Source organism: Puma concolor, chromosome B2 (genome assembly GCF_028749965.1).
Source record: "Puma concolor isolate L17-30 chromosome B2, mPumCon1.1.hap2, whole genome shotgun sequence".
Taxonomy (NCBI): Eukaryota; Metazoa; Chordata; class Mammalia; order Carnivora; family Felidae; genus Puma; species Puma concolor.
Window position 1 is genome coordinate 132,026,307 of NC_141671.1, and position 12,341 is coordinate 132,038,647.

The 12,341-nt window shown below is 43.7% G+C and overlaps 1 protein-coding gene across 1 annotated transcript; it reads left to right on the top strand.

The window, feature by feature from the left end:
• Positions 1–226: 226 nt before the first annotated feature.
• LOC147581263 (uncharacterized) lies at positions 227–7,773 on the top strand. Its single transcript, XM_086708413.1, has 4 exons — positions 227–283; positions 356–1,016; positions 1,181–1,331; positions 7,631–7,773. The coding sequence occupies exons 1-4, from the start codon at positions 227–229 to the stop codon at positions 7,635–7,637; spliced, it is 876 nt and encodes a 291-aa protein (XP_086564539.1). The 3' UTR covers positions 7,638–7,773.
• Positions 7,774–12,341: the final 4,568 nt, after the last annotated feature.

A 12,341-nucleotide genomic window follows, 5' to 3' on the forward strand; every position in this document is an offset into this window, starting at 1 on the left:
AGACAGGCTATTCGAGGTCTATGTTGGTGTGTGTGTATATTTGAAAATAAGAAAAATAAGGCCAGTATAGGCACTATTTGTAGGTATGAACGAATATAAAACGAAATTCAAGTTTCTCTTCACACTAAAAGCGACACTAAGAAAGCTAAAATAAACACACCCTTGGAAGTAGGATCTACAAATCAGCAACGTCAGCAAACGGAGGTGGGGTGAGTGGAGGGGGCAAATGGAGATTTACCTCTGGAAGAGAACAAGGTCTCCAGAACTACCCGGTTTGCCCGAGGTGGGGGCGTGACTCACGCGTTCGGGTAATCTGAATAAAGGGGATGGTGCTGCGCGAGGCATCCATTCCTAGCTCCCCGCGCGCCGCACGCTCCGGGAGCCGCGCGGGGCGCGCAGCCCCAGGCCAGCCGAGCGCCGGGCCGGCCGCTGCGGGCGGGGAGGGAGCGCGGGGCGGGAGCTGATTGACGGGGCGCGCGGTCAGGTGACCCGGGGCGCCACGTTCCCGGAGCCCAGCCCGCGGTGGCCGCCTGGGCCGGGCCGGGGCCGAACCGGAGCCGAGAGGGGCGGCTCTCTCGGAACAAAGTTGCTGGGCCTGCGGCGGCGGGGGCCGGCGGCCGAGGGCCGAGGGCCGGGGCGGGGAGCGGGAGCGCTCGGCCGCCTCCTCCCGGGGAGGGCCGGCCCCGGGGTGCCCGGCCGCGAGCCCGTTTCCCGGGGGGACGGCGGCGCGCCCCCTCCCTCTTCTGCCTCCTGCGCCGCTCTCCAACAAAGGGGCAGGCCGGCGGCGGCGGGGGAGGAGGCGGAGGAGGAGCCGCCGGAGCGAGCCGCTCGCGCACAAAGTTGTGGAGTCGCCTTTCCTCGGAGGAGGGGAGCGGGCAGCCGCAGCCGGCCGCGGGCTTTCTCCCGAAGCCGCTTGGAGCACCGCGAGGAGCGGTGCCTCCCTTCTCCCGGGTCGTTTCTGCAGACGGAAAACTCTCTAGTGTTTGGCCAACTTGGTGCCGGCGCGCCCGTTCCAGGTTTGCGCTTGGACTGTTTTGTTTTTGTTTTTGGCGGAACTACCGGGCAGGAAGATTGCACAAGTTGGGGGCGTTTTCAATCGGGTGTCAAAAAAAAAAAAAAAAAAAAAATTTTTTTTTTTTCCTTTCGGATTTGTCTGGTCCTTCACATTTCCTTTTTAAAGCACGTTGCTCCACGGAACTCACGCTCGCACACTCCCCCGCGATCACTGACGACCCAAACACGCCCAGAGGAGCGCGGCCCGCTCGGGACGCGGCGGCGGCGGCGGCGGCGGCTGGCAGGCAGGCGGCGCGGGCCCGCGGGTCCTGGAGAAGGTAAGCCCGTGCAGTGTCGCAGCCCCGGGAAGTGGGGCGTGGGCTGCCGGGAGGATGGTCTTTCTGCGGCTTCCAGCGTGCGTCCCGATCTCCTTCTCGGGGCCGAGTCTTGAGATGTCACCAACTTTCTCGTGCACTTTCCTCGGAACCCGAGTTCGGCTCCCCCCGGCGGCAGAGGGAGGGTGCCAGAAACGCGGAGAGAACTCCCGCGGGGAGGTCCTCGCCAGCCGTCTGGTGGGGAGTGACCCAGACTCCTCCGACGGGTGCGGCTCCCCCAGCCCTCCTCCCCCCGCCGGCTGGGAGGGTCGCGTACCCGTGCCTCGCGCTGTGACCTCCGAGAGGGGACGTGGCCTCCTAGGATGGCCAGTGACACACGCCCCGGCCCCGGGAAGGCGGGGCCCCGAGGTGTCCCCGAGGAGCGAGTGGTAAGTGGGTGGCGGTGTGGTGGGCGGGTAGGGGAGCGGCTCGCCGCCGGCCGCCTGGCAGGAAACGTGCTGGATCTCCTAGCCGTTGCTGCTCCCGAGGGTGGGGTTCCGGGGAGGGGACGGGGCGGGGGGACGTGCAGTCGGTGTGTGTCCCCGAGGTAGGCTCTTCTGCTTTCCGGTACTCTTGGCATCACTTGCTGCATCAGGTAAGGTAACGTGTCCCCTTTTGGCTCTGGGTCCGAGGCTCTGGTGGTCCAAGGCCACTTCTAAAGCCAACAAAGCACTAATTTTAGGCTGTGCAACTTTTAGAAGGCACGCGGTTACAAGAGAATTCTTTTGCCCCAAGCCCGGGGTTACGAAAGGGACTGTTTCAGGGTTGTTTCAAGGGAAGGAGAAAACGTGCCCGATCTCCTAGAGCCTGGGGACCCGCGCTTTGTTTTACGTTGAACTGGGGAGCTCCAGGTCTAACTTGGGGCGATCAGCTCCGCTTTCTGGGCTGTCCCGGAGAGAGTCTCCTTTCCTAGCCTCCAGGTCACCTGGGTCACCAGGGCCGCAAGTCAGTTCCCCATGCCGCGCCCGGGAGGGTCAGGGCACCGCTTGCTGCGGCTGGAATGCGCCGAGTTGGCGGAGCCTCGATTCCCTGTGTCCGGGCAGGGGCCGGGGCTCGCGGGCTCCGGGACCCGCGGCAGTAGCCGCATCCACTCGATTGTAACTTGCACGGGCCTCAGGAAGTGCGGTTGGCCCCTCCCGGCTGTTGCTGGTGGCCGTGGGGACCGCAGCCTGCGGGGAGCGCTGCGGGTCAGGGGAGAGCTGGAGGAATGCGAAACTCGTGGGTGCGTCGGCTACCACAGTACCCGGCGGCCAGGGCCAAGGTTTCCGCGGGGTCATTCTCCGCTCTCTCCATCCGAGTTTGTGGGACCAGTGAGACAGCTCTTTAACTTTCCTTTGGGTGTTTACCTAAAATTTATTGCTCCTGTAAACAGTATTAATCACCTTCCCTTGGAGCGTTTCCGAGAATGAATGGCAGTTTTTGGCACTGGGCGGTTTTTTGGTACTATGTTTCAAGCAGAGCGGCAAATTCTTGGCCTCTTCGCTTCCCTTTCCACTATCTCTAGCGTTCCAGGGTTTGGGTTTCTGGTGTAAAAAAGCGTGGACGCTTTCTGCCCAAGGACCTATATCGCACTTCCGTCATAATTGCTAATTGTTGAATGTATTTTGTATTCTTACGTGGTCTAATTGCCAAATTGTTTTAAAATTAAAACATTAGCTTTATCTGCAAGGCCACCCCCACTCCCAAGTTTATTGCCACACACTCAGGGCTTCTGTCCCCTATGACCACCCAGACACGTTCTGAATAAAGAGTTGCGGAAGGTTGAGTTGAGTGCATTGGTTTCAGTGAGAAAGGTCCGTCTAAACTTTGCAAAACATAATTAGGAGGCAACAGAGACCCAAAGCAGTGGTAACAGTAAATTACAATTGTCTAGGGCTTACAGCTTCTGAGGCAATATCCCATTAATTCATTCTCAGGGTCTCACCCAGCTTTGTGTGGAAGATGGCATGGCCTCTCTTCCATCCTGTGCGTGTGGAAGAGGACAGGGCACACTGAGGCACAGTGCTAGGGACCAAACTTGTACTCTGTCTCCTGACAACCACTTATGAGTTGCTGCAGCATTTGGTGATTTAGAAGGAGGTATCTTTTCGCGGGATAGTACTCAGCTCGGAGTCCCCCTGCCCTTTCCTGCCAACAAGTGGCAGTCAGTGCTCTCACTGTTCAAATGGCCTTCTGTGATTCTCTCTCCTTCCCATTCTTTCCTTGTCCTCTGATCCTCTTTGTGCTGTATCTTTGTAGCATATAAGGGATTTTGCTTATCAGGAAGAGAAGATTTGAGAAATGATCTTAGGGTGGCAAAATAAAAAATTAGGGTAAAGAGATATTGGGAGAGGTCTTTGGCAAGTGTGGAAGTGAAAACCATTGGCTAAGACCAGTTATGAAAGAGAACGTTAGAACTGTCTCTCAAAGCAATAGTTGCTTTTCAGTAAAGAGAATTTTTGTTAGACAAACCTGATTTCCCATAATAAAATTTTATAAGCATTCTTCTAAACAAAGCTTCAAGTTCTTGAATATAATAAAATACACTTAAGAATTCAGCAAATCTTTTATAGGTATGTAACCCCCAAAACGAACTTAGTCATATAATAATCCCTAAAGTCTTAACAGTGGTAGACCAATATAAAACACAATTTTTTTTTAAACTCAAAATTTGGCAGACTGATGGTCCAATCTACACGGTCCTCTCTATAGGAGAAAAAATTGTTCCTGAAGCTTTAGCAGTCCACCAGTTGTCTTCTGTCTCGAACTTTTAAACACTTAAAACATTTTTCTCTGGTAATTTTGACCTCTTTATTATTAGAACACATTCTTTTCCTGACTGGTTAGGAAAAACATACGGTAATTATTTTTTACATATATTTATGTTATAAGATAGTATGGTATTTCCTTGAATGTTACATATAAGTAAACATTATAATATATAACATACTAGATATTACAGAAGTACGCAAAATGAAACATATTATAAAATAATAATACCATATGGTGTGTCCTTGACTTAAATGATTGGGTTGGCTCATCCTAGCTGGCAGTAAACTCTTGTTCTGATATCTGTTGTAATAAATGAATTAATGCCCATTATTTGCAGATTAATGTTTGGATGTGTTGACTGTTATATTCCCAGTTAAACAATTAATTATTTAATTGGCATTTGGGATCCACTTAAGGGGCTGTTAGGATAGAGCCAAGTTGCTGAACTTAAAATTGAATTCTGATTCTGTCTGGATTGTAGGGACGTTGTGTTCCAGGAAGAATCAGGTCAACACAGAGCTCTAATCATTGGCAGTCTTTTAAAATTTATTTATTTATTTATCTATCTATCTATCTATCTATCTATTTAGAGAAGGAGAGAGAGAGCAGGACTGGGGGAGAGAGAGAGAGAGAGAGAGAGAGAGAGAGAGAGAGAGATTGAGAGAGAGAGAGAATCTTAAGACACTGGGCTCAGTCCCACGACTCTGGGATCATGACCTGAGCCCAAATCAAGAGTCAGTCACTCAGCTGACCAAGCAGGCACCCCTCTAATTATTGACATTTAAAAAAAATTGTTTATTTTGAGAGAGAGACAGAGAGAGACAGATAGTGCAGGAGGAGCAGAGAGCGAAGAGAGAGAGAATCTTGAGCAGGCTTTGCACTGTCAGGGCAGAGCCTGATGTGGGACTTGAACTCACGAACCTGTGAGATCATGACCTGAGCTAAAGTCAAGAGTCAGAAGCTTAATCGACTGAGCCACTCAGAGGCACCTAATTAGTGACATTCTTAAAGAAAAGGTGGTGCCGCCAAGTAGAATCCTTAATTCTTTAAATTCTGAAGATGATTCTAATTAATTACTAAAGACTAAAATTATTTTACTGAGTGATAGCTATACTCAGCAGAATTCATATGATGTATCTTCTAGAACAAAATCTGTGTCAGTGGATCTGACATATAACTATCCAGATTTATGTTGAATTCAGACCATTTTTGAGATCAGACCTATATGTCCAGCTGCCTTTTTGCTATCTCCACTTATATAACTTAGAGGGACCTCAAACTCAGCAAGTCCGAACTGCATTCATTATTTCTTCCACCAGTGGCCTATCTGCTCTCCGGCTCCGTGAATGACTCACCCTCTGCTCAGTTGTCCAAACCAAAACTGGGCAGTCATTTTGCACCTTAGTATTTTGCACCTCTTGTATCCAGTCACTTCCCAAATGCTACTGATCTTTTGTATTTGATATCTACACTTGATCTTAGCCAAAAGGCCGAGAAGCGATGTGTATTTGATATCTAAATACCCCATATATCTATCTGTTTCTTTCCTGGTACCCTTGTTTGGACCAGTCATTTCCTGCCTGTAATATTATACTAGACAGAAGAGTAAACATCCATATGCTCTTTCTCTACAGTCCCCACTTACCATTTTCCTTTTTTTTTTTTTTTTTTTTTGAGAGAGAGAGAGAGAGAGAGAGAGAGAGAGAGTGAAGGGGGGCAGAGGGAGAGGGAGAAAGAGAGAGAATATCTTAACTAGTCTCTAGCTCAGAACCCTGAGATCATGACCTGAGCCAAAATCGAGTCAATGTTTAACCAACTGAGTCATCTAGGCACCCCTCCACTTATCATTTTACAACATTTGTTTTCTCTCTCTCTCTTTCTCCCTCTCTCTCTGTATGTATGTGTATAGATAGATAACTGTACATGGATAGATAGACAGGTATATGCTGTCTTGTTTGAACTTAAGTTGAAGTTATCACATTTCATTGGTAAATGTTTCATCAGGTGTCTCCTATAATCAGAGATATTCACTTGCATAATGATAAAACCATTAACCAATATTAAAGAATTTTACTATTGATTCAATAATATTGTCTGATATATAGCCCCAGTTCATATTTCTCACATCATCCCCAAAATGTTTATTTTTTAAATTCTGAATCCAGTCAAGGACTACACTTGGTCGCCATGTTTCTTTGGTCTTCTTTAACCTGCACAGTTCTCCCTCCCTCAGGTGTTTTTATATTTCAAAACATTGGTAATTGTGAGCAGTCTAGATAATTTATTTTAAAAGTTTTTAAATGCTTATTTGTTTTTGAGAAAGAGAGAGAGAGAGGGAGAGGGAGAGGGAGGGTCAGAGGGAGAGGGAGATACAGAATGTGAAGCAGGCTCCAGGCTCTGAGCTGTCAGCACAGAGCCCAATGCGGGGCTTGAACTCATGAACCATGAGATCATGACCTGAGCTGAAGTCGGGTATTTAACTGACTGAGCCACCCAGGTGCCCCTAGATAATTTATATTAAAGACTATCCACAGTTTAGATTTGTCTCTTCATGATAAGTTTCATGTTAAACATTTTGGCAAGGATATTATATAGACGATGTGGTATATTTTCCATTTGAAGTTAGGAATTTTTTTCCTCAAAATTCTATCATGGAAAAATTTCAGATATACAGACTAATTGAAAGAAATTTTCATTCAACACCTATGTGCCCATGTTCTAGGTTCTTTAATGTACAATTGCTGTATCCTGCCGTTGTCTTCATGGCTCCTCACCCATCATTCTGGCCCAGCTTGGAGGTCCAGCTACAAACCAAAATGATCTTTTCAGAAGGCAAATCTGATCATGTCACTTCCCAGCTTGAAGCCATCTGTTGGATCCCCCTTCCTGTCTAGAGAAAGATCAAAACCTTCACCTTGTCTCCAAGGCCCTGTCCCTGGTCCTGTCTCCCTACTTTACCTAGTTCACTAGATCTCTCTCCTCTTGGCTGTTTGCTTTCCAAAGACACTGGCTCAGCTTCTTGAATTCTCCATGATTCTTCCTACCACTTCACACGGAAGGCTCTTTTCTTTTCCTCTTCCCTCCTCTTTTTTTTTTTTTTTGCTAATGAAATTCTCCTCCTCCTTGAAGGCTTGGCTCAAATCTCACTTCAAGAAAACTTTCTCTAATTGCCCAGGGCAGGTCAGATTCCTCTGCTGTATGCTCATATTACTTTATAGTTCTCATCTGTACTTTTGCAACATGTCAGTATTAGAATGAAATAATTCATTATATAATTAACAGCTTAGTGTCCATAAACTTCAAAATGGCAGAGGCTGGGTCTCTTTTTTAGTCATATCCCCATTGCCCACATCAGTGCCTTGCACATAGAAGTTGCTGAATAAATATTAGCTGAATGAATGGTTAGTATATGCAGTTGTATATGACTATGTATATAAAAAATATATATGTATATATAAATGTATATATATACATTTTTTTCCCCAAGTCAGCACATTCCCTTTTCTCTTTAGGTATTGATGTCGAGCTGGACCATTATAGAAAGCTGGAAGTCTTAAAAAGAGGATTTAATACAGTCTTTGGATTAAATTGAAACTCTGCAAAGATGGCCAAGTATGGAGAACATGAGGCCAGGCCTGATGATGGGCAGAATGAATTCAGTGACATCATTAAGTCCAGATCTGGTAGGTAACGGAAGCTTAAGAAAATGATGGATTATTATGAATAAATTACTTTAGAAGACATGGGGTTTTTTTTGGCTTGTTTTTGCATTGTTGTTGTGAGACAAACTTCTTTTGAGCAACACAGTTCTGATAAGTGACTATTGTAAAAAGTAATGAATGGGTCTCTGAGTGTCCTGTCTTAATTGCCAACTCATTTTGGTCTTATTGTATGTTTATGGGCACTGTTTGGTGAAATGCCTTCTGCCTCCTGTAGTTGAATGCTTTTCCTTGATGAGACCACCACTTTCCACACAGACACACAGCTGAGCAGTTTTTTCTTGTTGTTCGAAGTTTTATGAAGTTGAATGGATTACGTGCTTAAAGTACAAAGTAGCACAGTTTCTGGTAAGGTGGTTCTTCCTGAGTCTTGGTTCCATTACTGTATATCCTTACATAACCATGTCTTTTTGGTGGCCAGGGTCAGGCCAACAGGTATCTACCTTTGCTTTCCTTTTTGAAACTTTTTATGAGTCTCCTGAAGGGTACACCTTTCACATGGGTAACCTAAGTCAGATTGATGGTTTTCATGTGACATTTAGATTGAGGACTGAAGGGTACCACTCTCTTCCTCGTTTTATCTATCTATCTATCTATCTATCTATCTATCTATCTATCTATCTATCTATCATTGAGTGATTTTTGACTCTGGCTGTACAAATGAACAACTGGGGAGGCTTTAAAAAATGCAGATGCACTGGCTCCCCTCCAGACCTGTTGAATAAAAAATTTCTGCATTTTTAAAAATCTTCAAATATGATTCTGAGACGGGCTCTAAGGGGAGATATTTTTGAGTAGACAGGGACTTTCTGACTTTTGAAAATTACACAGAACTCCACCCTGGGTGTGAACACTATACTTAAGTAACTTTGAGAGTTACTTTGAGGTATAAAATTACTTCCAGTGTAACTTGAAAAACAAAAAAAGGAACCTAATCCCTGTTTTTGCTGTGTGAACCATCTTTATACTATGTTAGGATCCTGTTTCTTAATTATTTGAAATTGCAAAAATACGTACTGAAAATAATCTGTAAATTAATAGAGACACACATTTAAGATACATATTTCCCTCCATGATACTGGTGTTGGTTAATTGGTAAAGGTTGTGGTTGTTATAGTCTTGGCTCTAAATATGTAGCTACTGTTGTGTAACTTTAAGGATCTTTTGGAGGTACAGCTTAATATCCTGTGTTAAAGTACACTCTTAGGATGTTTTATTTCTCTAAATTTCTTTTTGTTTAAGTGTTTTTGTAGTGTAAAGTACTATGTAGATAAAAGAGATTATTAATATCTTCTTAAGAGCACAGAATGTAAATCCGGAAATATGTAAATGTAACAAAGAGGAAAAGAAAAGACACAACTTAACATATCCATGTTTGTCATGGTCTATAAGTTGTGAGGAGGCATATTCTTAGTTTTCTGAGTCAATGTCCATTACAGTAAGACCTTTGATATTGATAACTAGCCATGTCCATAGAAAAGTAATTATATAAGTTTAAAAATATTGAGTATATCTGATGAATACACATAACTTCTAAACTCTTCTTTAAATTAAATATTATCATTTAAAAAGACTGCCAGTTTTCTTACATTATTGGGGGACAGTTGGGCAGAAATTCTCATGTTTTTACCATATACATACCATTGGCTCAGTAACTCTATTTTTAGAGTGTTTCCCGAGGGAATATACAGACATGTACAAGCAGGAATTTGATCATAGCATTTTTATAATAGAAAAACATTGGACACACCGTAAAAACTCAGTACTGAGGATTGGTTAAGTCATAATTTCCCAAAGTATTTGTGAAAGAGTACGAGTTCTGACGTATACTTCAAAAACCAATGTCATGGGCCAATAACTTTAGGAAATAAGTGGTTAACCTGCTTTGTTCCTTTAGTGTAGGGCATCGGAACAGATCATGTAGAATCTCAGTGGAGCTAATTAAAATAGGGTATATACATAAAGTAGAACGTTGTACATTTACAAAAATGTTACGGATGTGTATAAAATACATTCATGATATTGTTAAGTAAAAAGTGTAATATGAAGTCCTATATGTGGGAAATACTTATTTCAAGAAGATTTAGCAGAGCATATGTTCATCTTGGTACTGTGGCATTATCATTTTTCTCTTTTTTGCTCATCTGTATTTTCTAAAGTTCTTTAATGAGTCTGTATTATGTAGCTCTTACATTTTTAAAGACTCTCAAATTGCTTAGAGTGTTTTAATGCCACAGCTATGACTGTTACTTTGGTGGCACCTACTTCACAACACATTGAGAAGTTAGCTGTTGCATAGCTGAGATATGAATCACTTTCTTTTGGCTGGATTATGTTGCAAAAGTCCGTAGATAAATTTGGATTTGAATGGGCCTGTATTAGTCCCAATCTTGCTTTCTGGAAGGCACTTTTTTGATTCTTTTAAGGTAAATATTAGTATACGGTGGTCAGGTCTCATAGTACTCTAAAATTTACGTATTGAAAAGGGATTTTTAGTTCATTTTATGTCAAAGGAATCGTCTACATATAATGCATATTTTTAAAGATCTTCCTTGGATGTGTTCTATCCTGAATTTTTGACCTTTTCAGTATTTTAAAGGAAAATGCAAAACTATGTACTGAAAATAATTTGTAAATTAACAGAGATACACGTTTAAGATACATATTTTTCTCCATGGGAATTTTATTTTTTTAGGAAATAAAATACAGTGAATTTTCTTATAGGAAAATTTTAATACTAATCTGTTCCTCTAAATTTCTTCCTTTTGGGGGACTAGATTTGGGGGAGGGGTAGAGATTGGGTGGGGAAAAAATTGCTATTGAGAGTATATTGATCACTTAAATCTGGGTTTATGAAGATTCTTCTCTTTCTTCCCTGAATCCTTGGGTTTGGGCAGCGTAAAAGCCTGGCATAATAGAAATATTTTTGCATTTAAGTTACTAGAATTATTTCAAAAAAATTTTTTTTTAATTTTAGAGAGAACAAGCAAGCGGGGAGCAAGGATAGGGGTAGAGGGAGAGAGAGAGAGGGAGAGAATATCTTAACTAGGTTCCACACTCAGCATGGAGCCCAATGTGGGGCTCAATCCCAGAACCCTGGGATCATGACTTGAGCCAAAATCAGCAGTCGGACACTCAACCCACTGAGCCACCCAGGTGCTCCAGTCTCCTATATGTTCATATTGCTATTTGGCATTTTTCTTGTTTTGTGTGTTTGTTAATGTCCTCCCCACTAGAATTTAATTCTACAAGAGCAGGGACCAGTACATCCCTGGCATCAAGCCTAGGGCCCAGCTCTTAGTAGGTGAGCAATGAATGTTTATTCAATGAGAAAGGCTACAGAGCTGGAAAGTGCCAGAGCTGGGATTAGAATGCAGTTGCTCTGACTCCAGAAACTCTGCGTTTGACCTCTGCATATTGCCGAGTCTCCTACTAATTTACAAGGTAGTTTATTTCACTGCTGCTGGATGATTCTTCATTTGTCCCTGAACTTACTGCTTATTAATTTTGCACAGTATTAATTCGGTTTATACATCCCTCTGTCTCTTCCCTCCTATTCATAGACCCTGGGCTATGAGATAAGCTTCTCCAGCCTCTCTGGCATCATAGCCCTGCCAAGGGAGGGCCAGTTGTAGGAGATACAGCCTGCTGCTCCCAGACTTGTCCCGGTCTTTCTCGCTTCTAGTCTCTGTCATTTATTCTTAAGGGTTAGCAAAGGGGAAAATGCCAGAGGACAGGCAGTCCTTTGGGTAGAAGGCAGAGAAATTGATAATTTGTTTGTGACGTGAATTCCCTTTTCTTTTTTCCTTTGACTGTTGCTCAAGGCTTTTCACTGGCTGGTGAAAAAAAGGTAGTGGATTTCAGATGCACTGCGATTTGGCACAGTTTAAGTCCTGGTCTGATGCCCAGATGGATATCTCTAGGATTGAAAGAGTTGGTAGAGGTGGGGGAAGGGGGAGGGAAGAAAAGAGAGAGGCCAGTGAAATAAAAATAAAATGAATTATTTAATAAGGAATATTATACCTGGTTACATTTATAGCAAGCCTCCTAGAAATATGCTGTGTTTGCAATAAAGTAAACTTGCTTAACAAGATTCAGTTTTATGAAAATTATGAGGAAGATTACCTATTTGTTTCTCTTTCAGTGGCCTTTCTTTAGGAAGGACACTGGTTATGTTGCATTTAGGGAGTCCTTGATCTACTTTTCTCTTTCATTTAAAGAAATATCTGTGAGGGGATTTTTCTAAATAGCTTGAAGGACTATGAAAAATTATTCTTTTTTTCCCCCCCTGAAGCTTTACTTGGCTGGAATACCTATGCTTTGGAGCGGGCTCTTTGAACAGGTTTGTTTTTTTCCATGAGCCCTGGGGATTTGTGGTGAGGGATGGTAACCCTGATGGAAATTCAACTCTGACTGAGGAGTGCAGCTATTCTTGTAATGCGTATAAAAATATTCTCCATGTTGTCGCCTCATTACGTTGAAGGAGTGCAGTTCTAGAAGAGCC